Source organism: Aythya ferina (assembly GCF_964211825.1).
Source record: "Aythya ferina genome assembly, contig: HAP1_SCAFFOLD_29, whole genome shotgun sequence".
Classification (NCBI taxonomy): Eukaryota; Metazoa; Chordata; class Aves; order Anseriformes; family Anatidae; genus Aythya; species Aythya ferina.
The window spans coordinates 3,874,451-3,900,511 of record NW_028181463.1 but is presented as its reverse complement, the minus strand read 5'-3'; the positions used below and the strand labels follow the sequence as shown (position 1 = coordinate 3,900,511).

The 26,061-nt window shown below is 49.9% G+C and overlaps 2 protein-coding genes across 2 annotated transcripts in view; one reads left to right on the top strand and one right to left on the bottom strand.

The window, feature by feature from the left end:
- LOC311427925 (olfactory receptor 14C36-like) overlaps nucleotides 1-26,061 on the top strand; it is a gene marked incomplete at both ends in the record, with an annotated part of 221,329 nt that overhangs the window by 55,718 nt on the left and 139,550 nt on the right. The gene's annotated exons all lie outside the window — the stretch shown is intronic.
- On the bottom strand, nucleotides 12,218-13,138 carry LOC311428000 (olfactory receptor 14C36-like; the record flags this gene model as incomplete). The annotated part of the gene is made up of 1 exon (XM_084539569.1): nucleotides 12,218-13,138. One exon carries the CDS (start codon nucleotides 13,136-13,138, stop codon nucleotides 12,218-12,220), a length of 921 nt encoding a protein of 306 aa, XP_084395695.1.

Sequence of the window (26,061 nt, the reverse complement as noted above, 5' to 3'; positions counted from 1 at the left end):
AATGAAAATGAAAATAAAAATAAAAATAAAAATAAAAATAAAAATAAAAATACTTTAAATGATGGAAGATTAGGGAGAATCATAATGCTTTATTGGATTTTGGGGGCAAAACCTGGTGACAAGGAATGAGGCAAAGGCTGAGACACTTAATGCCTTCTTTGTCTCTGTTATTAGCAACAAAACCAATTGTTCCCCTGGATATTTCTTCCTCCTCATGGCCAGTGCCATCCTTCCAATGCACATTTTGTAGCAGTTTTTTTCTCTCCTGCTCTTTCCTACTACCAAAGAAAGCTCCGTCAGGGTGGAAACCACTCCTGAAGTAGGCATCCCAACCCAGCAGGCTCCTTGCGGCCTCTCAGCCAACCAGACACAAGTCACCTCAGCAGCAGCTTCCAAGCCAGGGGCCTGCTGCTGGCCTTGCAGCTTCTTGGCTACACACAGCCAAGCCTTGTGCCTGCTGCTGCCCAGTCATGGACTCAAGCAGAAGGGACAGGACAACCCATATGGGGGCCTTCTTTCTGCCTGGGTCGTCCTGGCTCTGGAGGCAGAGGGGATCCCCCAGTCAGCATGCCAAGCAGGTGCCTTCTGCTGGCCTAGCAGGGCCACTGCCAGATGTCGGCCCAAAAGTGCAGCTCCCAGGGAGAAGGCAAGGGTGACCTGCCACCTCCAGACACAAGTGACCTCACAGTCCCTGCCACAGTCACATTCCTCCTGCTGGGGCAGGAGATCCTGAGGCAGAGCTCACATATCCCTAGTCCCTTAGGGACTAGGACTCTCTTTTCTGGGTTAGAGAGTAAATAGAGGTTTTTTGGGAATGTTTGTTGTTCTTCTGTGGTTAGGGTATAGGCAAGCTCTGTAGTTTAGCATTTTATTTAGGTCTGCCAAAAAATCGAGGGATAAATAGAGCATTTTAATACTAGTGTCCACGGAAGGCAATTTGGTGAGTAAGCCTCATCTTGGCAAGGGATGCAAGGAATAATAAGAAGAGATTCTAGAGAATTCCCTGCCAGTCAGGCTTCCCAAGTCTTTCATTTCCCTGAAGCCATAGATGGAGGCTGGAGGTGCAAAGTCCCACCCACTCTAAGTGAAGAGCAGGTTTGAGACCGCCTGATGGAACTCAACAAGTACAAGTCTATGGCACCTGATGACTTGCATCCCAGCATCCTGAGGGAACTGGATGATGCAGTTGGCAAGCCTCTCTCCATCATATTTGAAGAGTCCTGTCAGTTGTGTGAAGTCCCTGGTGACTGGAAAAAGGGAAATACCACTCCCATTTTTAAAAAGGGTAGAAAGGATAACCCAGGGAACTACTGAATGGTGAGCCTCAGCTCTGTGCCTCAAAAGATCATGGAAAAGATCCTCCTGGGATCAGTGTCAAGGCACAAAGAGGTGATCTGAGACAACAAGAATGGCTTCACCAAAGGGTAAATGGTGCCTGGCCAATCTGGTGGCTTTCTAACTATGGAGTGACCACATCAGACAACAAAAGAAGACCAGCCTATGTCATCTACTTGGGCTTCTTTAAGACCATTGCCATGGTCCCACATGACATCCTGGTCTCCAAATTAGAGAGATATTCATTTGATGGGTGCACCATTCAGTGGGTAAGGAGTTGGCCTGAAGGTCACACCCAGAGAGTGGTGCTCAATGGCTCTATGTCCAAGTGGAGGCTGGTGGTGAGTCTTGTACCTCAGGGGTCTGTCCTCGGACCCGTATGGTTTAATATGTTTATTAGTGACATAGACAGTGGGGTCAAGTGCACCCTCAGCAAGTGTGCAGATGACACCAAGCTGAGAGGTGTAGTTGATGCAACAGAGAAAGGGATTCCTGTGCAAAGGGCCCTGGGCAACCTGGGCAACCTGATCTCATGGGGGGCATCCCTGCTTATGGCCAGGGGGTTAGCAATAGGTGATCTTTGAAGTCCCTTCCAACAGGAGCCGTTCTCTGATTCTATGCTCTCACAAACTATACCTCAAGCATGACTCCCATCCCATCAGCCTTCCTGTGGTCTATCACCTGACCAGAACAGAAGATGCCTCACCATCATCTTCAATGCCATGTGCATGCTTCTGGCCTTCACAGTCCCTAACTGTGCCACATTCCTCATGCAGGTCCATCAGATCCACAGACAGAAGTGACCTCCCAGCCTCCTTCACAACCATGGGCCTCCTGCAGGCCCAGTACATCCTGAATCACAGAATCACAGATCACAGAATTTTCTAGGTTGGATGAGACCTCAAGGTCATCGAGTCCAACCTCCAACCTAACGCTAACAGCCCTCCACTAAACCATATCCCTAAGCTCTACATCTAAGCGTCTTTTGAAGACTTCCAGGGATGGTGACTCCACCACTTCCCTGGGCAGCCTGTTCCAATGCCTCACAACCCTTTCTGTAAAGAAGTTCTTCCTAACATCTAACCTAAAACTCCCCTGGCTCAACTTAAGCCCATTCCCCCTCGTCCTGTCACCAGGCAAGTGGGAGAACAGGCCAACCCCCACCTCGCTACAGCCTCCCTTGAGGTACCTAAAAAGAGCGATAAGGTCGCCCCTGAGCCTCCTCTTCTCCAGGCTGAACAAGCCCAGCTCCCTCAGCCGCTCCTCGTAGGACTTGTTCTCCAGGCCCCTCACCAGCTTCGTCGCCCTTCTCTGCACCCGCTCAAGCACCTCGATGTCCTTCTTGTAGCGAGGGGCCCAAAACTGAACACAGTACTCGAGGTGCGGCCTCACCAGAGCTGAGTACAGGGGGACGATCACCTCCCTAGCCCTGCTGGTCACGCTGTTCCTAATACAAGCCAGGATGCCGTTGGCCTTCTTGGCCACCTGAGCACACTGCTGGCTCATATTCAGCCGACTGTCCACCATCACTCCCAGGTCCTTCTCTGCCTGGCAGCTCTCCAACCACTCATCTCCCAGCCTGTAGCTCTGCTTGGGGTTATTGTGCCCCAGGTGCAGGACCCGGCACTTGGCCTTGTTGAACTTCATGCAGTTGACCTCAGCCCATCGGTGCAGCCTATCCAGATCCTCCTGCAGAGCTTTCCTACCCTCAAGCAGATCGACACACGCACCTAACTTGGTGTCATCTGCGAACTTACTGAGGGTGCACTCGATGCCCTCGTCCAGATCATCGATGAAGATATTAAAGAGGACCGGCCCCAGCACCGAGCCCTGGGGCACACCTGACCTCATCCCAGCATTCCCAGCCAGCTCCTCCTTGTGGCCTCTGATCTGATCAGATACCTATCACCTCACATGCCTGTTCCAATGCTGAGTGACTGCTGCAGGACTTCACAGTTCCTGCTCTACCCCAAGGGGACAAGCAGCTGAAGTTAGGTGTAGAAGTGGGGTTGAAGCTGAGATGTGTTGTGTGCATGGTGGAGGGCTTTGGGAGTTATGTGTTCAGATTAACATTTAGGCATTAGAGGTCACCTTCTAGGGTTAAGGGAATGGTAGGCCTTTAAGGGAGGGATCAGTGTTCTGCTCAAGATGCCTGCTCAAGGGGTAGGGGAAGAGCAAGCTTTGTGGGTTAGAGTTCAGTTCTTGGTGGAGGGCTAGGCTTAAGGCTGGTGTTTTACTCCTTGGTTAGGCTTAATCATCCTTCTGCTTGCTCTTCTAGTAGAAGATGAATTTGACATCTGCATTTTCAAAGTACAGAGGAACGTCTTTGATCAACCTGCCCTTTCCAAGGTCTTTGAGATAGGTCTTATGACAATGTCAGCAGCTCCACCAGCACCTCTCTAACCCTTCTCACACTACCTCTAAGAAACCTGAGGACTGACCAGGAGAATTCTGAAGGTTTTATGTCTTCATGGGCTTAACACGGTCAATGGTAGCAGTGTCATAGATAATCATAGAAACATGGGATCATAGAATCATAGAATGGTTTGGGTTGGGTTCATTCCAGCTTGTCCTTGAACACTTCCAGTTATGGGACATTCGCAGGTTTTCCAGGCAACCTATTCCAGTGCCTCATTATCTTCAGAGGAAAGAATTTCTTCCATATATCTAATTTAAACCTACCCTCTTTTAGTTTAACATCATTTCTCCTTGTCCCATCACTACACCCCCAAAGACTGTCTCCCCAGCTTTCCTGTAGGTCCTCTCTAAGTACTGAAAGGTTGCCCTAAGGTCTCTCCCGTGCCTTGTCTTCTCCAGGTTGAACAGTACCAGCTTGTCCAGAATGCCTTCATAGCAGACGTGCTCCAGCCCCTTGATCTAGACTTGTTCTAATAATTCCATGTACTCGAACTGCCGCGTTAAACCACAGCAGTCTTTTTGGCACCCAGTGTGGGGCACAAAGGGTTGAGATAAGGACAGATCTTACCACAGAGTGCTAAAGTTAAATTGTTATAAGCATTAGACCAGTTTAATAGTTGCTGATCACAAGGTCGACATTTTGGATCTCAGGTCTGTTGGGCTTGTTTTCAGAAATGTGTTGTATAGCACATTACTTACTGCATGTGTGCCCATTGTGCTCTTTATCATTTCTGGGTCTGGTTTAAAGTTATTTTGCTATGTTGTGTAACACTGGCTTATGAGTCAGGAAAATTACTGGTCATGTGACAAATCTGTTCTTTGTACTGAGCATTGCCATCACCTCCATACCTCAGGAACCATCACTCAGAAACTCTTAAGAACTACACCCTTCCCCTTTTTGCTTTAGGGAGCCAATCCATGAGGAGAAACGGAAGAGACACTTCTCCACTTATGCACTCTCTCTTTCTCCTTCACCTCCCCCTTCTCCTCCAGGCTAATTACACTAGCTCTACAAAGCTTTGGATACCCATGGGATGGTCCTACTGTGATGTCTCCTGAATGTGTTTCAATTTTTGGTTAAGGATAAACATCTCGTTAAGAATGCCCTTCAGAGTCCTGCCCCAAGGCAGGAGAGTTAGGAGTGGTAGGGAGCATGGGAGGATCTGGGCAGGCACCTAGAGCAGTGGGCACCTCCAGTGCTTTGGAACTTCCCCCCTGAGCACGTGCAGAATCCTTAAAAACTGCAGAAGTGCTGAAAATGAGGGGTTATCACCTTGGCAATTCCAAAGGGAATTCCAAAGGGAGCCTCAGTCAGTGCCACTCCAAGCCCAGTGACAGGCCCTGAAGCCACTACAACACCTCTGACATGTCCTGCCGCCACTCCAGCACCTATGACGGGCTCCAGGTCTAGTCTGGGGCCTAGACCAGACCCCCCCCAGGTCTGCTCTTGCTAGGCCAGAGCACCAACCTTTGCCAGGATCTCTTGCCTCTACATGCAACAGAAAACAGTGGGTGTGAAAATCAGGCTCCTGAGAATGGAAAAGAACTCAGGTCAGGCTGCTCTGTGGCTGGGCCAGGCCTCTTGTGCTGGCCTGGGGAGCGGGGCTGGCCCTGCGGGGCACAGGCACTGTGTGCTGGGGATCTGCCAGGCAAGAGAGCAGGGCTCCTGCAGCTTCACGGTCCTCCATCTCCTGGCACCACGGACACCTCCTTGATCAACACATCCAGAAGATAAACACCTATTGGCCAGCTGCTTTCTCTTCTTCATGATGAATTGGAGGCAGAATTGTAAAAATAAGTAAAACTCACAAATTGTGAGCCACAGAATGCCCTGATCCTCTGCAAACACTGCTCAAAAACAGCGACCAGCGCTGTGGGTTACCAGCACTGCTCTGGTCACATATCCAAAATACAGCACCTCAGGGGCTGCTCTGCAGAGACTAACTCCATCCCAGCCAGAGCCAGTACAGGGCCCCTGATGGACAAGAAGACTCCCTCTAAGCTCTGTAAGGAGCCAGGAAGATGGTAATAAGCACCAGGACAATTGAGGAAGCCCAAAAGCCCTTCTGAAGTGTCACTGAGAGCCACCTGAGAGGCACTGCTGTGCAGTGGGGAGGGCCAGGAGAAAGAACTGTGAGAAACAAGGACACCCAGGGCTTTAGCAGATCCTTAAAGTCCTGCCTGAGTCCCCAGATGGAAAGCAGGGTATGTCTGTGGGTGGAGAAGTAGCCAAATATTGTGACTGGGAAAGGGCTGAAGGTCCCTGCGTGAAGCTGGGTGGATGGAGAAGTGTGCACATTGCATGTGTGCCTCAGCCTGGGAGCAGGGGCCTGCCCGCGGTGCAGGATGGCTGGGCTGTGCTCAGCCATGCCCCAGGAGATGACCTTGCTCTCTTCCTCCCCACACGGGGCAGGCCCTCAGGAAACATCCCTGAGCCTGGAGATGCACCAACCTGCTGCAGTGAGGTGCCACTACTGCAGGGGAAGAAGGGAGGGTTGGAGAGACACATGGGACCTGCAGGCAAGAGTGGTGTGGACTGGGGAACTGAGTTCCTGGGTAAATTTACTCTGGAGCCGTAGGAGCCATTCTGGAAAGAAAACTTGTAGGGAGGAACCGCACTTTTGTGATGGTGCCGAGCTGCTGGGCACATGTTCAGGGTGCTCTGATGGACTTTTGTGTCCTTTTCCATTGTGTATTAAATGCCACTTTTTTCAGGAATAGAGTAGCCAACAGAGGTGTGATGGATACTCTGAGATCATGAAAGCCACCAGAAAGATGCCTCTAAGAATATGGCTGATATAGTGAGGTCAGGAGAAGCCCTGGTCAGGAGAAATTTGAGTTTTGGAGGAGGGAATAGGGGATCATCCAGTAGAAATTAAGTATTTTGTAAAAGGTAAGAGTGTTCATGCTATGTGGAAGCTGCTGTAACCGTGTCTTAAAACAGTTATATGAGGCTATTCCCCAGCTTCAAAGAGTAAACTTAATTCCTAAATTTAAATGCCACTCCACACCCAGACAGGAATTGACTACTCCTACGCCTGACCTCAAAGTATGCATTGAAGCCAAAACTCAGCACATAGCCTCTTTCCCTTACACTTATTGTCTTGCTTACATTGATCCCTGTCCTTAACACTAGATTTAAATGCTCAATTTAAGCCTACAATTATTGGAAAAACTAAACAAACCCTAAATCATGAAGCTTTTCCATACTTTAACCACAGACCTGATACTCAAAGCAGAACACCAAATAATCCCAATAAAGCTTTCTTTAAACTCAAACCCAGAAAGGTGAACCCTAGTCCCTGATCCCATGCGTGAACCTAACAGCTGATTCCCTTGTTCCTGTGCATTAACTTCCTCACCTTCAGCCCCTTTCCTAACCCTTACCTTTAGGTACCATACTGGGTCTGGCCCTTAGTGCAGGCCAAGAACTGTGAGGGTGCAATGCAGTCACATGGCATGCAAAGATGGATGTGACAGGCCATAGATCTGATCAGCTTGTGGACCACAAGGAGGAGATGGGTGGGAATGCTCTGATGGGCTCAGCTCTGCCTCAGCATCTCCTGCCCCAGCAGGAACAATGTGACTGTGGCAGTGACTGCGAGGTCACTTCTGTCTCTGCACTTGATAGGGCAGCAGCAGGAACGTGTCACGGAAAGGGACTGTGAGGTCACTTCTGCCTGAAGAAGGTCGAAGGTCACCGTTGACTTTTGAGAAGTCAAGGCACCTGCTTGGCATGCTGACTGGGGGATCCCCTCTGCCTAGAGACTCAGGAAGACCCAGACAGAAAGAAGGCCCCAACATGGGTTGTCCTGTCCCTTCTGCTTGAGTCCATGACTGCACAGCAGCAGGCACAAGGCTTGGCCATGTCTAGCCAAGACGCTGCAAGGCCAGCAGCAGGCCCCTGGCTTGGAAGCTGCTGCTGAGGTGACTTGTGTCTGCTTGGCTGACAGGCCACGAGGAGCCTGCTGGGTTGGGATGCCTACTTCAGGAGTGGTTTCCACCCTGATGGAGCTTTCTGTGGTAGTAGGAAAGAGCAGGAGAGAAAAAACTGCCACAAAGTGCACCTTGGAAGGTTGGCACTGGCCATGAGGAGGAGGACGTGTCACTCAAACAGTAGTGGTGTGGTGCCAGAGGTCACCATCTGATCAGACCATGGCTTTGTGTTTCAAGGAACAGCTGGGAGGGCTGACGAGACATCAGTGTAAGTAAGGCATGAGAGCAAGGTGGTGAACAGAGATGGGTGCCTGCAGCCTTCAAGGAAATAGGGCAAAGTGTTGGACAGCATGCCTGCAGAGGAGAAGGCAGAGGGTGCTGGTAAAAGGGGAAGGCCCCAACAGCCCTGAAGTTTTTGTCCCCTTGGCTAGAGCTTAGGAGGAGATATGTTATATACGTTACAGTGGGGCCTCATTGATTCCTTGCAACCCTGTGCAGCACCTCAGAGGTGTCATACCACTGTTCTTCTCATGGCATCACCCTGCTCACCATATCCCACAGACCCCAGGAAAAGCCTTGAGCCAGATGTGGGGGTGCAGGATCTCCTGTTCCAGAGGCTGGGGCCAGACCTTGGCTCTTCTGTATCACCAAAACAAAGACTTTTCTCAGCACAGTGCCTTTTCCTGTCTGTAGTCATGGCCTGCAGTTATCTGCCCTAACATGTTCCTGGGGAGCCTTTGTTAGTAACAGCCCTCAGTGGGGCCCATTAATACTCCAAGTCACTTCAACTTTTCCTTCTGACTTTACTTTCTCTAGCAGTTGCATCATTCTCCTCTCAGTACCTGAACTTCATCGACTGAGCACCAAAATACACCATGGAATTCAATAAAATGAAGAAACTCCTAACATCTCTTCGATAGTATTCTTCAAGCCTTCACGCCTTGTGCAGCTAATTGCAGAGCTTTTATGGCGTTTTTAAGGGAAAAAATTTCACAAAGCACATAATAAAAATATTTTCTTATTTCAAAGGCTGAATTTTGTTGCATTTCAGTTTTGAGCATCATTCTCCTATTGCTATTCATCCAGGGTGATTTCTTTGGAGGACTTTGGAGGACTCCATCGGGAGGAAAAGCAGTCTGACACCTCCACTGCCAGCAGTAGTCTTTGTCCCTGTAAGTGCAGCCTAGCCCAGAACATGAAACCCTTTCTAAGACAATTCAGGGGTTCATTGGGAAAGAATTAAAGTATAAAATAAAATAAAATAAAATAAAATAAAATAAAATAAAATAAAATAAATAAAATAAAATAAAATAAAATAAAATAAAATAAAATAAAATAAATTTGAAATGACCGTTGGATCCTGAGAAATTCAGCTTGAATCTCAGTAGACACCTGGACATCCATAGTGTCTATTGGGTCTTCTGTGGAAAACTCAGGAAGAAAATTAAAGGAAATATATCTTCATTGGCTGTAGCTGTAGCCATGAGATTGGCCTCATTGGGGAAATTGTCCCCTTCTAGACACAGAAACCTAAATTGAGTGATGTGAAAAGAGCTGCCCAGTCAATAGAGTAGGGCAAAGTCCTACTTCCTGTGCTATAGATGCAGAATGCAAAAAGAGTTGCATTGTGCCCGACACTACTCTGGGACGTGTCACTGTAGTGGGTTTACGTGGCAAGGTTTTGGTAGCATGGAGCCATAGGGGTGGTTTCTGTGAGAAAGATCTAGAAGCTGCCCCATGTTTGGGAAGGGCCCCATTGTTTTCCAGATCCGAGCCAATAAGCGATGTTGTTTTGCGCCTCTGTGAGAGCATATTTAAGACAGGGAAAAAACGCTGCGCCACACAGCAGCCGGGAGAGTCAAGGGAGTGGGAGAACAGCCTTGCACCAAGGTCAGTGTGGAAGGAGGGGGAGAGGTGCTCCAGGCGCCGGAGCAGAAGTCCCCTGCGGCCTGTGGTGAGGACCATGGTGAAGCAGGATGTCCCCCTGCAGCCCATGGAGTACCACGGTGGAGCAGGGTTCCACGCTGCAGCCCGTGGAGGAGACCACGGTGGAGCAGGTGGCCCTGCACTGACGGAGGCTGCCGCCTGTGGAAGACCCCTGCCGGAGCAGATTCCGGGCCGGACCTGTAGCCCGTGGAGAGGAGCCCACGCAGGAGCAGGTGATCTGGCAGGAGCTGCTGCCCGTAGGGGAGCCAGGTTGGAGCAGTTTTCTCCTGAGGGATGGACCCCGTGGTACGGACCCATATCTGGAGCAGTTCTGGAAGAGCTGCTGCCTGTGGGAAGCCCACGCCGGATCAGTTCATCAAGGACTGCATCCCGTGGGTGGGACCCCACAGCACAGGGGACGAGAGTGACCGAGAAGGAGCGGCAGAGAAGAAGTGCTGTAGACTGACCATAACCCCCATTCCCCGTTCCCCTGCGCCGCTCGGGGGGAGGAGGTGGAAGAGGGTGGATGGGGGGGGAAGGTGCTTTTGGTTTTTTTCCTTTGTTTTCTCACTTCTCTCGCTTGTTAGTTGTAGGCAATAAATCTTACTATCTCCTTATGCCGAGTCTGTTTTGCCCGTTACAATAATTATTGCGTGATTTTCTCGTCCTTATCTCAATCCTTGAGCCCTTTTCACATATTTTCTCCCCATTCCTCTTTGAGGAGGGGGAGTGAGAGAGCGGCTGTGGTGGAGCTCGGCTGCCCACTCGAGCGGAACCACGACAGTCACCCAGGTCAGGCAACTTTGCCTTAGTGCTGACAAGTCCATCACTAAACCACGCTCCCAAGCTCTACATCTACACCTTGGCTCTCCAGTCGATGACCCAGCTCATGGATGGCAATCAGGGAGTCTCGGTTAACATGACGCTACCTCAGGTGCGCCACCATGGTAGCCATTGGCACCTGCTGTTCTTCAACCCTCAGCAAACCTCCAACAGAAGGATTCTGTGGAAGGCCAAGCAAGGTAGGCTCCAGTACAGTTATCTCTTGGGATGCCCCTGTCACTCCATAAATACAGGTGGGTTCTACCTCTTTCTAGCCTGATGGCATTAGGGTATTCTGTGGTCCAGAGGAGCCTGACACATTTGTGGGTCTGTTGTGGCAGGCCATTAAATATACACGGTCCAGTAAACCAAATTGTCCCTTTCCTCCCCGTCTTCCCCTGCCTGGAAAAAAGACCCTTCTAGTCCTGCTCATAGTATTTATTACATTGTCTGGTAGGCAGCCCAATGGAAACACGTCCCACCACGGCAGGGGAGAGGGTGCTGAAAGCCAAGGGATGCATTTTGGTGCAGGATTTGGGGCCCAGCAGAGAAAAGGAATCAAGGCAGTGGGGTGGGGGAGGCCAGCAGAAGCAGCCCAAGGGGTGGTGCTGCTTGTGAGGACACGTTTGTGGCAGCAACCTGAGTGGGCAGCAGCTGTGCGCAGGCGAAGGGAGGCCAGGAAGAACATGCCAAGAGTGTTCCTGCCAACAGAGCCAAGGCCGGGTCCGAGCCCAAGGGCAGAGGCTGGCCCAGGGCAGGGGGCTGCAAGGGCCATGCTGAGCTCCCTGCCCCTGCAGCAGCCGCCCTGGCCTTCAGCAGACGTGCTGACAGGCTGCAGGGAGGGGACGAATGCCCTGGGACCCCTTCCTGCTCTGCCCAGGCCAGCAAGGGCCCAGAGCGGCCTCCTCTCCCCTGCCCCTGCAGCTCTGGGCTCCCTTGGCGCAGCCCTAGCTCTGCAGCACCAAGCCCTGCTGGGAGCCCTCCCCTGCATGCTGCCACCGCTCCCTGACTCTGCTGTTGCCCTCTGCCGGGCACTGCCCAGCCCAGCTCAGCCCCTGCCCACCTCTCCCCACCTCCCTGCCCTTGCTTGCTCACCCAGTCTTTTGGTCTTTTCCACTTGTTCACTGAAGGCCTCTGAGACTTTTGTTCTGTTACCCAGCTTTGTGCCCTGGCATTGCAGAGCTCCCTTTAGCAAATCCATCCTTTGGCTTAGCTTTACTGTGAAGATCCACTCACTGCCCACCCAACACAAGGCACTCAATATCCCAGGAGAAGCCTTAGGATATCCTGGTGGCTCCCAATACCTCCTTGATGCCACCGGTCCTCTCACGTTTCAATCCCAAGAAGCTGCTTCTTGAAGGGTCAGGTTCTCCAGGGGCACTGGGCATCCACCAGTGACAACTCAGTCCAGCCCTCACTCCCTCACCCAAAACCTGGTGCCCCCATGTCCCTGTGTCCAGGTGAAACCCAAGTACAAGACCGAGGCCTTAAGCCTGGCATTCCCTGATTGTCTTCTGCACTCCAGATTGGGAAGAAGAGCACTAAGCATGAGCAACTTCATTTTATGAACAAGATACCAGAACAGAGGCCAGGTGTCATTTAGGGATAAACACATTCAGAGAAAGCCTCTGGGTTCACAGAGGACTGGTCATCTGGAAAAGAGGAATGAAAGCAAACATCTAACTGGAAAAAGAATTTTAAAGAATGCTATACCTAAAGCTCACAAACTGCCTGAGATTAATGTGAGTAAAACCAGAAAAGTGAGATAGCCAATTTATTGCTAAGTAAATAGAATCATTTGTTTCAGTGTGGCTTTCAGCTCCTGGTTCCTCATGCTGTAGATGAGAGGGTTCAGTGCTAGAGGCAGCGCCGAGTACAGAACTGCCATCACCATGTCCAAGGATGGAGAGGAGATGGAGGGCGGCTTCAGGTAGGCAAACATGCCAGTGCTGACAAAGAGGGAGACCACGGCCAGGTGAGGGAGGCACATGGAAAAGGCTTTGTGCTTGCCCTGCTCAGAGGGCATCCTCAGCACTGCCCTGAAGATCTGCACATAGGACACCACAATGAAAACAAAACAACCAAATGCTAAAGAAAAACTAAACACAAGTGCCCCGACTTCCCTGAGGTAGGCATCTGAGCAGGAGAGCTTGAGGATGTGGGGAATCTCACAGAAGAACTGGTCCACAGCATTGCCTCGGCAGAGGGGCACTGAAAATGTAGTGGCCGTGTGCAGGACTGAATAGAGAAAGCCACTGCCCCAGGCAGCTGCTGCCATCTGGGCACAAGCTCTGCTGCCCACGAGGCTCCCGTAGTGCAGGGGCTTGCAGATGACAACGTAGTGGTCGTAGGCCATGATAGTTAGAATTGAATACTCTGAAGCAAAGAAGAAGACAAAAAAGAGAACTTGAGCAGCACAGCCTTGATAGGAGATGGCCCTGGTGTCCAAGAGAGAATTGGCCATGGCTTTGGGCAGAGTGGTGGAGATGCAGCCCAGGTCGAGAAGGGCCAGGTTGAGGAGGAAGAAGTACATGGGGGTGTGGAGGCGGTGGTCGCAGGCTACGGCGCTGAGGATGAGGCCGTTGCCCAGGAGGGCAGCCAGGTAGATGCCCAGGAAGAGTGCGAAGTGCAGGAGCTGCAGCTCGCGTGTGTCTGCCAATGCCAGCAGGAGGAACTCCGTGATGGAGCTGACATTGGACATCTGTTATTTCTGGTCATGAGGTCCTGTACAAGGAAGACAAAGGCAGTGATAATGTACCACAGACATATCGGAGTAAAAACCTTTCCATTTTCTCATTTAAAATCACCAAAAAATTGCCCATTTCCAGGCAGATATTTTGAAGCTCTCTTTCACTGATTCTGCCTGAGAGTACCTCTGGGAGCAGAGGATCCTCTGTGGGCAATGGAAGGATCAGTCCTGCACTACAGCCAGAGGGAGTAGCATGGTAGCAACATGGTAGGAACATGGTAGGAACATGGGGTAGTCTCAGATTAAGGTTACTGCTGATATCAAAGAGATTTCCCCAGTTTTGCTCCTAGTTCACCCTACTGCAGAGCAGAGGTGTGGAGGTTTAGATATGTAATTATTTGTTTTGTGGTTTTGGTTGTAGCTGCCCCACCACACCGGAGAACTGTTTCTAAGGCATAAATCCTGGGCATTCTGCTGCACTCCAAGTAAAACCTTGTGGATCCTCAGAGGCAAAGACACTGTGCCTTTAGTGCAGTGTCCCTCAGAGATGACAGCCAGCCTCTCCATCAGTGCTGGTCTCAGCTGCCCTGTGAGAGTGTTGTGGTTCCGCTCGAGTGGGCAGCCGAGCTCCACCACAGCCGCTCTCTCACTCCCCCTCCTCAAAGAGGAATGGGGAGAAAATATGTGAAAAGGGCTCAAGGATTGAGATAAGGACGAGAAAATCACGCAATAATTATTGTAACGGGCAAAACAGACTCGGCATAAGGAGATAGTAAGATTTATTGCCTACAACTAACAAGCGAGAGAAGTGAGAAAACAAAGGAAAAAAACCAAAAGCACCTTCCCCCCCCATCCACCCTCTTCCACCTCCTCCCCCCGAGCGGCGCAGGGGAACGGGGAATGGGGGTTATGGTCAGTCTACAGCACTTCTTCTCTGCCGCTCCTTCTCGGTCACTCTCGTCCCCTGTGCTGTGGGGTCCCACCCACGGGATGCAGTCCTTGATGAACTGATCCGGCGTGGGCTTCCCACAGGCAGCAGCTCTTCCAGAACTGCTCCAGATATGGGTCCGTACCACGGGGTCCATCCCTCAGGAGAAAACTGCTCCAACCTGGCTCCCCTACGGGCAGCAGCTCCTGCCAGATCACCTGCTCCTGCGTGGGCTCCTCTCCACGGGCTACAGGTCCGGCCCGGAATCTGCTCCGGCAGGGGTCTTCCACAGGCGGCAGCCTCCGTCGGTGCAGGGCCACCTGCTCCACCGTGGTCTCCTCCACGGGCTGCAGCATGGAACCCTGCTCCACCGTGGTACTCCATGGGCTGCAGGGGGACATCCTGCTTCACCATGGTCCTCACCACAGTCTGCAGGCGACTTCTGCTCCGGCGCCTGGAGCACCTCTCCCCCTCCTTCTACACTGACCTTGGTGCCTGCAAGGCCGTTCCTCACTCCTCTCACTCTCCCGGCTGCTGTGTGGCGCAGCGTTTTTTTCCCTGTCTTAAATATGCTCTCACAGAGGCGCAAAACAACATCGCTTATTGGCTCAGCTCTGGAAACCAGTGGGGCCCTTCCCAAACATGGGGCACCTTCTAGATCCTTCTCACAGAAACCACACTTATGGTCCCCTGCTACCAAAACCTTGCCACATAAACCCACTACAGAGAGCCTTCATGGTGTAGTTGAGGAGGAAGATTTCAAAGAGCATCTAATAAAAATCTTTTTTCATTTTAAAGGCTGAATTTTGTTGTGTTTCAGTTTAGAGCATCATTCTCCGATAGGTATTGGTCTACGGTTTCTCCTTTGGAGCCCTGCATAGGTAGGAAAAGGTGTTTTTACCTATTTAAAAACTAAGAACAAGAAAACACACTGGAATTTCCAAGAAAACACAGTTCAAATTCCTAATTTGGTTGCCTCCAGTAATGTTTACGTTCCCTAAAGGATGGCTACGTACACAATGTATTTTAAAATTATTAGTAGGAAATTTAAAATAATAGTGTTAATATTAATCCATATCATATTAATTCAACGATAAATGATGAGAGTCTTACTAAGGAAAACGTTAGACAGACTGCTGAGAGATGGGTGAGCTTGAACTCACTGAAACTCCAAGCAGCAACTGGGTTGGTGAGAGAGGTCTGAATGGTCAAAGAGTAAGGGGAGGGCAAACCAGGGGAAAGATGGGAAGTCCAGGTCCAGAGAGGCAGCTGGAAAGGGGCATTCAGCAGGGTCTGTGTAATCAAGATGGGTTTTGTGCCTGAAAGATGAGGGAGGGAGCACACCATGATAGAAAAGCAATGCCAATGCAAGTACAGGTGAACACCAGTATTTCTTCTCCTGCGATGAATATACATCCTGAAAAATCACATTTCTTCATGATAGAAATTACACTTCACGTGAGACATTTTACGGAAGGGATGGAATCTTTTGAGCTGATGTGCTGTTGTTTTATTAATTAAGTACTAAATAAATTACTGGGTAATTACTGTGTGTCCTGGCACTGCAGAGCTCCCATCAACCCATGCATCCTTTGGCTTAGCTTTACCGTGAAGATCCACTCACTGCCCACCAACACAAGGCACACAGTGTCCCAGGAGAACCCTTAGGATATTCTGGTGGCTCGCAATACCTCCTTGATGCCACCAGTCCTGTCACGTTTCAAACCCAGGAAGCTGCTTCTTGATGGGCCAGGGTCTCCAGGGGCGATGGGCATCCACCAGTGACGACTCAGTCCAGCCCTGACTCCCTCACCCAGCACCCCATGCCCTCATGCCCCTGTGTCCAGGTGGCACCCAAGTACAAGACCGAGGCCTTGAGCCTGGTATTCCCTGATTGTCTTCTTCACTCCAGATTGGGAAGAAGAGTACTGAGCAACTTCATTTTATGAACAAGATGCCACAACAGAGGCCAGGTGTCATTTAGGGATAAACACCTTCAGAGAAAGCCTCTGGGTCACACATGATGTGGTGAAAACTAACACAAGACGTAACATTCAGAATGCTAAGAATTGCATTATTAAAAACAAAATAAAAATATTTAAAATATTAACAGAGAAAAATAATTAAAAAAATATTATATCATCTTCCAAAATACCCTTTTATTTCTGTTAGGATTATTATCAATGATAACGTTATGATAGCACTAGTAAAGATAAAAATGAAATAACATAATATGAATCAAAATTCCACATTATTAGAAATACATCTTCTGAACACATCATGGATGCTTAAGAAGCATGTATTGAAACAGTTTCCTCACTGCATCCTTCACCTCTTGGTTCCTCATGTTGTAGATTAGAGGGTTCAGTGCTGGAGGTGACACGGAGTACAGAAGTGCGACCACCAGATCCAAGGATGGCGAGGTAATGGAGGGGGGTTTCAGGTAGGCAAACATGGCAGTACTGACAAACAGGGAGACGATGGTCAGGTGAGGGAGGCACGTGGAAAAGGCTTTGTGTCGGCCCTGCTCAGAGGGCATCCTCAGCACAGCCCTGAAGATTTGCACATAGGACAGCACAATGAAAACAAAAGAACCAAAGGCTCTTTGGTTCTTTTGTTTTAAATAAATAAATAAATAAATGCTAAACACAAGTGCCCCAACTTCCCTGAGGTAGGCATCTGAGCAGGAGAGCTTGAGGATCTGGGGGATTTCACAGAAGAACTGGTCCACAGCATTGTCATGGCAGAGGGGCAGGGAAAATGTAGTGGCTGTGTGCAGGACAGCATTGAGAAAGCCACTGCCCCAGGCAGCTGCTGCCATCTGGGCACAAGCTCTGCTGCCCACGAGGCTCCCGTAGTGCAGGGGCTTGCAGATGGCAACATAGCGGTCATACGCCATGACAGTGAGAAGGTAATATTCTGCTCCAGCCAAGAAGACAAAAAAGAAGACCTGTGCAGCACATCCTTGATAGGAGATGGCCCTGGTGTCCCAGAAGGCATTGGCCATGGCTTTGGGCAGAGTGGTGGAGATGCAGCCCACATCGAGAAGGGCAAGGTTGAGGAGGAAGAAGTACATGGGGGTGTGGAGGCAGTGGTCACAGGCTATGGCTGTGAGGATGAGGCCATTGCCCAGGAGGGCAGCCAGGTAGATGCCCAGGAAGAGTGCGAAGTGCAGGAGCTGCAGCTCGTGCATGTCTGCGAATGCCAGCAGGAGGAACTCTCTCACAGAGTTGCTGTTGGGCATTTGCTTGTTTTGTTTATGTTCTGCTAAAGAAACAGAAATAGATTGATAATATATCAGGATTATCTGAGAAAAAAAACGTTTCCATTTTTCAATTAAACCTCTCAAAGCATTTGCCGAACTGCATATAGACAGTTGGCAGTTCCTTTTCCTTCATTGGTTTCAGTTCTTCTCTGCTGGCGTGTCCTTGAGCTGCAAGGCAATTGCACTAAGGAGGTTCTCCTGAGAAGAACCTGGACACTGCTGAGAGCAGAGGAATCCAGGCTCAAAGTGCACATCTCCAGACCCCTCACCCTGGCCCCATACCCCCCTTTCCCCAAGCACATTGAATGCCAGCGTGCTGCTGCCAGGGTAGGCAAGGCCAGGGAGGGACAGACGGACACTCAGCACACCCTCCTGTGCTGCAGCTCTGCCTGCAGAGGAGGCAGCTCCTGCTGGGGACAGCGGGGGCTTGAGGGCAGAGGCTGTGCTGGTGGGAGAGGAGAGCAGGGGGTGTCCCAGGGAAGGCGCCTGCCCTGCAGGGGATGGCAGGGAGGTGCCTGAGCCCTCCCTTGCACAGCATTTCTGGCAGCAGCTCCCTCTCACCGCCTGCCCTGCTCATATCTCTACTGCCTTCCTATGTCCCTGCTGGAAGCAGGATCTCTTTCCCCACGTATCTTCCATGTCCTTGCTCACAGACCCCATCCCACAAGCTGTGCGCTTCCTGAGTACGGGACATCACAGGGGTTGCAGCTCCTGAAGACCTGATAAGCCCTGAGGGAGACAAAAAATGTTACTGTTTCAGTCCTTAGGCTGAGGCGCCTGAAGGGATTTGATCACGTTAATTGCTGCCATGTTTTTCTCTCCCTGCAATACTCTTGGAGTCTAAGTCTCCTGCACAATCCAGACCATTCTTTATCATGAAACCTGCCTCTCCTCCGCACCAAGAATCTGAAAGCACAGAATCCAAACAAGTCTTCCATATCAGATAAACCATGCCTCGGTCTTCCTATTAAAATGCCCCCTCAAAAATCCCATTCTCTAAAACATCTTCTATGCCACATTACAGGTAGAATAAGACCCACCCTGGCAGATGCTATCAGCCATCGGATGTGCCAGCTGTAGAAGACCCCTCTGGCAACCCAACCTGCAGTGTCCTGCTGCCAGAGTCTCACGGTGTCAGGAGCCTGCAGATGTGTCCTGCCACATGCTGCCCTCTGTTGTTGCACTCCTCAGTGCCTCCAAGCCCTCTCTCCTTCTCTCCTCTCTGTGTGCCAGCTGCGGTCAGAGCCCCCAGCCCTGCTGCGCTGTGAAGAGGAACTGCTCCTGGGCACAGCTGTCTCTCTGCAGTGCTTGCCAGGAGCTCCCCTTGTGCCCAGGAGCCCGGCCCAGCTCAGCAGCACAGCACCAGACCAAGGCACTGCAATCACCCCTCTGGGGGCTTTGCTGATGAGCCCACGAACCTCAGGCACTCAGAGACAATTGAAGACATCTCTCCAGAAGTCCAAGTCAGAGGCAAGTTTCCTGCAGTGTCCCCCTGAGGGCCAGCACTGACACAGCCTCCCTTGGAGCTCGTTAGAGCAGAACCCTGGAGGCAGTGAGGACAAGGAGACAAAGGCAATGTGAAGATGACACTGATGTGTAGACAAACTGGATGTGTGTCACCAAGCACAAGGGCCAGGCCTTGACCCATGTCCCCTGGGAAGGGAGATCCTTAGCAGCCACACCTTGCTCAGTGCTCTTTGTGGGGCAGTAGGAGATGGGGATGTGCATTGCCAAATGCAGGAGAATGGTACGACCCCTGCCTGGTTCATGGGTGGGGGCGAGGAGACAGTGAGGCCCTGGTGCTTTAACGATCAGCTGTCTCCTCATAGGCCTCAGTGGCAGAGACAACAGCCATAGCCATGGACACAAAGACCTGAGTCCTGATGGGACTTACAGCCTTTCCACAGCCATTACTCCTCTCCACACCAGGCTGTCTGAGGGACTCCCGGACTTCCAAATCTTCTACTGCCAGATGCAGACCCTTCTGTGGGTAGTGTCACGTTCAATCTGAGCTGAGTCTGATAACTCAAATCTTGGTGTTCCTGCTCTTCAGAAAGGAGCTCTCTAGGAAGCTGGCCTGTTTCCTGGTGAGCAGGCACCACTGCTCATATGGCATCCCTTGTGGTGCCCAGGCCCTCCTCCTCCTGGGCACTGCTCACTCAGCAGGGTCCCAGTCTGCCCTGATGTCTGTGGTTCCTCTTCCTCTGGTGCAGGATTGGGCTCTTCTCCTTGTAAATGTCAGGAGGTTTGTGTAGGCAAAATCCCGCAGTTTCTCAAGGTTGCCCCACACTGATGCTCCATTCTGTCAGCTGTTAATGTCTGCAGGCAGATGCCTCACTGTGATTATGCTGTTTCTCACAAGATAACAGTAGCAGGAGTTTGCAGGACAGTTTGGATTATACAGCAGGAACTAGTTGAATGGAATTACAACACAGAATCAGTGAAGGGTGGGGGATAGAAGGCTGCCAGATTCCATTTTTTCTGTTCTTCCTTCTCATGCATGCTGTTACTTTGTCTGGAACTGCGTCCTATATACAAAACAAAGGACTGCATCATCTAATAAGAAGGAAAGTAAGTCTATCCCAGCCAACACATGGACAATATCCACCCTATATTCCATACCATCTGCACCTTGCTCAGCTCCAGTTCTTTCCAATTAATCACCACCACCTTTTCTCAGATGATATACACACACATATTTCATGCCCTTAGTCTGTGAGTGTCCTGGAGTTGGCTAGGATCAAGATTTGGATTTAGCATGAGTACTCAGTACTAGGGCCAGTCCTCTTTAATATCTTTATCAATGATCTGGATGAGGGGATTGAGTGCACCCTCACTAAATTTGCAGATGACACCGAGGTAGGTGCATGTGTCGATTTGCTCGAGGGTAGGTGTGGTGGTTTTATCGTGCTGGGCAGCTAAACCCCACAACCGCTCTCTCACTCCCCCTCCTTTAGATGAGGAGGGGGAGAAGTAAAGCAAAGAACAACTCACGGGTTGAGATAAGGATAATTTAATTGAAGGGAAATAATTATAATAATTAAATAAAGACTACCATGAACTAAACAATTTAACTAAGGGGAAATAAAGAGGGAAAGGGGAAAAGGGAGGGGAAAAGGAAAAATAAAAAGAAGGGAGGAAAACAAACAAACAAAATAAATGAAGGCTATATGGAAGTGCAGAGGAAAGAAATTACTCTCTACTTCCCACAAATGAGCGATGATTGACCACGTCCTTGAAGCAAGGCCTCAACGCACGCAGCCAGTGTTCGAGAGGAGGACCGACGATTTCCCAAGGAGAGCCCACCCCTCCCCTCTTCTTCCTGTTTCCACCTTTTATTGCTGAGTGTGACACCACATGGTATGGAATATCCCTTTGATTGGTTTAGGTCAGCTGCCATAGTGATGTTTCTCTCCTCACTTTTTGCCCACCCCCTAGGAGGGTTAGAGAAAGGCCCAATGCTGTGCCACTGCTGCTCAGCAGTAGACACAACACTGGTGTGATAACACTGCTGTTCCAGCTACAAGTACAGAGTACGGCACTGTATGGGCTGCTGCCGGGAAAGTTAACATTCCAGCCAGACCCAGTACATGCTGGCAGCAGATGTGTCAGACCTCTAGACTCTACTTTTCCTCCCGATGAAGGTTTCCAAAGAAGACACCATAGAAAAATAGCAGAAGAAGAAAGATGCTCCAAACTGAAATGTAGCAAAATTCAGGATTTATAAACAGAAAATATTTTCATATGTTCCTTTTTGAAATCTTCTTCCTTAAGTACATCATGCAAGCTCTGCAATTAGCTGCACAAGCCGTGAAGACTTTCTAAAACTATGGAAGAGATGTTAGGAGTTTCTGCATTTTAATGAGGTCCATGATGTATTTCGGCACTGATGCTATGGAGCTCAGGTACTATAGAAGAGAGTGATGTAACCGCTTGAGCAAGTAAAGTCAGGAGGAAAAGTTGAAGCGACTTGGAGTATGAATGGGCCCAACTGAGAGCTGTTACTAAGAAAGCCTCCTCAGGGATATGTTAGGGTAGATAATTAGAGGCCATGATTGCAGACTGGCAAAGTCCTGTGCTGAGAAAAGTCTTGGTTGATTTTAGTGAAACAGAAGAGCCAAGGCCTGACCCCAGCCACTGGGAGAGGAGATCCTGCATCCCCATGTCTGGCTCAAGGCTCTTCCTGGGATCTGTGGGATGGAGTGGGCAGTGGGATGCCATGAGAAGAACAGTGGTATGACACCTCTGAGCTGCTGCTCAGAGTTGAAAGAAATCAATTAAGGCCCATCAGAATTAATATAACATATCTCCCAACAAACTCTAGCCAAGGGGACAAAAACCTCAGGGCTGTTGGGGCCTTCCCTTTTTACCAGCACCCTCTGCCTTCTCCTCTGCAGGCTTTCCTATGCTGTCCCACACTTTGCCCTATTTCCTTCAAGTCTACAGACACCCATCTCTGTCCACAACCTTGCTCTCATCCTTTGTTTCACCCATGTCTCGCCAACTCTCACCAGGTACTCCTTGAAAGACAAAGCCCAGGTCTGATCAGACACAAGTCACCTCAGCAGCAGCTTCCAAGCCAGGGGCCTGCTGCTGGCCTTGCAGCTTCTTGGCTACACACAGCCAAGCCTTGTGCCTCCTGCTGTCCAGTCATGGACTCAAGCAGAAGGGACAGGACAACCCATCTGGGGGCCTTCTTTCTGCCTGGGTCCTCCTGGCTCTGGAGGCAGAGGGGATCCCCCAGTCAGCATGCCAAGCAGGTGCCTTCTGCTGGCCATGCAGGGCCACTGCCAGATGTCAGCCCAAAAGTGCAGCTCCCAGGGAGAAGTCAAGGCTGACCCGCCACCTCCAGACAGAAATGACCTCACAGTCCCTTTCCGTGACAGGTTCCTGCTGCTGCCCTATCAAGTGCAGAGACAGAAGTGGCCTCACAGTCACTGCCACAGTCACATTGCTCCTGCTGGGGCAGGAAATGCTGAGGCAGAGCTGAGCCCTTCAGAGCACTCCAATCCATCTCCTCTTTGTGGTCGACAAGCTGATCAGACCCATGACCCCTCACATCCATCTTTGCATGCCATGTGACTGCAGAGTAACCTCACAGTTCTTGGCCTGCACTAAGGGCCAGACCCAGTATGGTACCTAAAGGTGAGCGTTAGGAGAGGGGCTGAAGGTGAGGAAGTCAATGCACAGGAACAGGGGAATCAGCTGTTAGGTGCTCATGCATCAGGGGACTAGGGCTCACCTTTCTGGGTTTGAATTTAAAGAAAGATTTTTTGGGAGGGATTGGTGTTCTGCTTTGCGTATCAGGTCTGTGGTTAAAGTGCGGACAAGCTTAGTGATTTAGGGTTTGTTTAGTTTTTCCAGTAATTCTAGGCCTAAATAGAGCATTTAAATCTAGTGTTAATGGTAGGGATCAAGGTAAGCAAGAGAGTAAGGGTAAGGGAAAGAGGCGATGGACTGAGTTTTGGCTTCAGTGCACAATTAGATGTCAGGCATAGGAGTAGTTGATTCCTGTTTTGGTGTGGAGTAACATTTAAATGTAGGAATTATGTTTGCTCTTTGAAGCTGGGGAATAGCCTCATATAAGTGTTTTAAGTCACGGTTACAGCAGCTTCCGCATAGCCTGAACCAACTTACCTTTTACAAAATCTTTAGTTTCTGCTGGATAGTCCTATTCTCTCTTCCAAATCTCACATTTCTCCTGACCAGGGCTTCTCCTGACCTCGCTATATCAGTCATATTCTTAGGGACATCTTTCTGGTAGCTTTCATGATCTCAGAGTATCTGTCACAGCTCTGTTGGGTACTCTATTCCTGAGAAACGTGGCACTTAATACATGATGGAAAAGGACACAAAAGTCCATCAGAGCACCCTGAACATGTGCCCAGCAGTTTGGCACCATCACAAAAGTGCGCTTCCTGCCTACAACTTTTCTTTCCAGAATGGCTCCTATGGCTCCAGGGTAACTTTTCCCAGGATAAGTTACCCAGGATAAGGGTAACTTTTCCACTGTCCTGGTTTCAGTTAGAACAGAATTAATTTTCTTCCTAGTAGCTGGTGGAATGCTGTGTTTTGGCTTAGGATGAGAAGAGTGCTGATAACACCCCGATGTTTTAATTGTTGCAGAGCAGTGCTTATACCAAGCCAAGGACATCTCAGCCTTTTGCTCTGTCCTGCCAACAGGCAGGCTGGGGGTGCAGTAAGAGCTGGGAGGGGACAGACCCAGGACAGGTGACCCAAACTAGCCAAAGGGGTATTCCATACCATCTGACGTCATGCTAAACAATATATAGGGGTGGCTAGCCGGGGGGAGGGGGCTGGACTGCTCGGGGTTAAGCTGGGCATCGGTCAGCGGGTGGTGAGCAATTGCATTGTGCATCACTTGTTTGTACATACTATTATTACTTTCCTATTATTACCATTGTAACATTATTGTTATTATTGTTATTATTATTTTGTTATTATTATTTTCCTGTCTTATTAAACTGTCTTTATCTCAACTCACGGGCTTCACTTTCCATTTCTCTCCCCCGTCCCAGAGAGGGAGGGGGGAGGGTGAGCGAACGGCTGCGTGGTGTTTAGCTGCCAGCCGGGTTAAACCACGACAGTCTTTTTGGCGCCCAACGTGGGGCTCGAAAGGTTGAGATAACGGCAGATCTGACCACAGTGTGTTAAACTAAAATTGGTGTAAGTATTAGACCTGCTTAATAGTCACTTGTCATAATGCTGATTGCTTTAATCTCAACTCTGCTGCGCCTGTTTTCCAAATTGAGTATTATAGTACATTATTTTCCGTATTTGCTCTCTGTCATGATTCTGGCTATGCCTTCCTCCTTCACCACCCTCTTACCCTCCGAGCTTGCTACAATAGCTCTCCAAGATATTGAATATCCTTGGGATACTCAGACCAGCGGGACTCGAGCTATGTCTCCACCAACTAACAAAAACGAAACACAGACTTTTCCTAGGTGTTGTGGGGTTTTGGAGAATGCACATCCCAAATTACAGTCTGATTGTAAACCCGCTCTACCAAGTAACCCGTAAGAAGAATGAGTTTGAATGGGGCCCTGAACAACGACAAGCGTTTGAACAAATCAAGGAGGAAATAGTCCATGCAGTAGCCCTTGGGCCAGTTCGAACAGGACCAGATGTAAAGAATGTGCTCTACACTGCAGCCGGGGAGAACGGCCCCACCTGGAGCCTCTGGCAGAAAGAACCTGGGGAAACTCGAGGTCGGCCCCTGGGGTTTTGGAGCCGGGGATACAGAGGATCTGAGGCCCGCTATACTCCAACTGAAAAGGAGATATTGGCAGCATATGAAGGAGTTTGATCTGCTTCGGAGGTGGTCGGTACTGAAGCGCAGCTCCTCCTAGCACCCCGATTGCCAGTACTAGGCTGGATGTTCAAGGGAAGGGTCCCTTCTACGCATCATGCAACTGATGCTACGTGGAGCAAGTGGGTTGCACTGATTACTCAGCGGGCTCGAATAGGAAACCCCAGTCGCCCAGGAATATTGGAAGTGATTATGGACGATGGCTGAAATATAAATATGGAGAGGCCTGGCAGATTGATTACATCACACTCCCTCAAACTCGCAATGGCAAGCGCCACGTACTTACAATGGTGGAAGCAACCACCGGATGGCTGGAAACATATCCTGTGCCTCATGCCACCGCCCGGAACACTATCCTGGGCCTTGAAAAGCAAGTCCTATGGCGACATGGTACCCCAGAAAGAATAGAGTCAGACAATGGGACTCACTTCCGAAACAACCTTATAGACACTTGGGCCAAAGAACATGGTATTGAGTGGGTGTATCACATCCCCTATCATGCACCAGCCTCCGGGAAAGTTGAACGATACAACGGACTGTTAAAGACTACATTAAAAGCAATGGGCGCTGGAACATTCAAAAATTGGGATACGCATTTGGCAAAGGCCACCTGGTTAGTCAATACTAGGGGATCTGCCAACCGAGCTGGACCTGCCCAATCAAACCTGTTACGTAGATGGGGATAAAGTTCCTGTAGTGCATGTAAAAAATATGCTGGGTAAAACAGTCTGGGCTACTCCTGCCTCAGGAAAAGGCAAACCCATTCGTGGAATTGTTTTCGCTCAGGGACCTGGATACACTTGGTGGGTGATGCAAAAGAACGGAGAGGTCCGGTGTGTACCTCAAGGAGATTTAATACTGGGTGAGAATAGCCCATGAACTGAATTGTACCATGTTAATTGCTATATAATACTGTATGTTACCACTACCATGACTACTATAGGTGACTAATTAGAATGTATGGAAAAGAGTGTAACCTGAGCATGACATAAATGGTATGGAATAAGGGGTGGATAGATGTCCTGGTTTCAGTTAGAACAGAATTAATTTTCTTCCTAGTAGCTGGTGGAATGCTGTGTTTTGGCTTAGGATGAGAAGAGTGCTGATAACACCCCGATGTTTTAATTGTTGCAGAGCAGTGCTTATACCAAGCCAAGGACATCTCAGCCTTTTGCTCTGTCCTGCCAACAGGCAGGCTGGGGGTGCAGTAAGAGCTGGGAGGGGACAGACCCAGGACAGGTGACCCAAACCAGCCACAGGGGTATTCCATACCATCTGACGTCATGCTAAACAATATATAGGGGTGGCTAGCCGGGGGGAGGGGGCCGGACTGCTCGGGGTTAAGCTGGGCATCGGTCAGTGGGTGGTGAGCAATTGCATTGTGCATCACTTGTTTGTACATATTATTA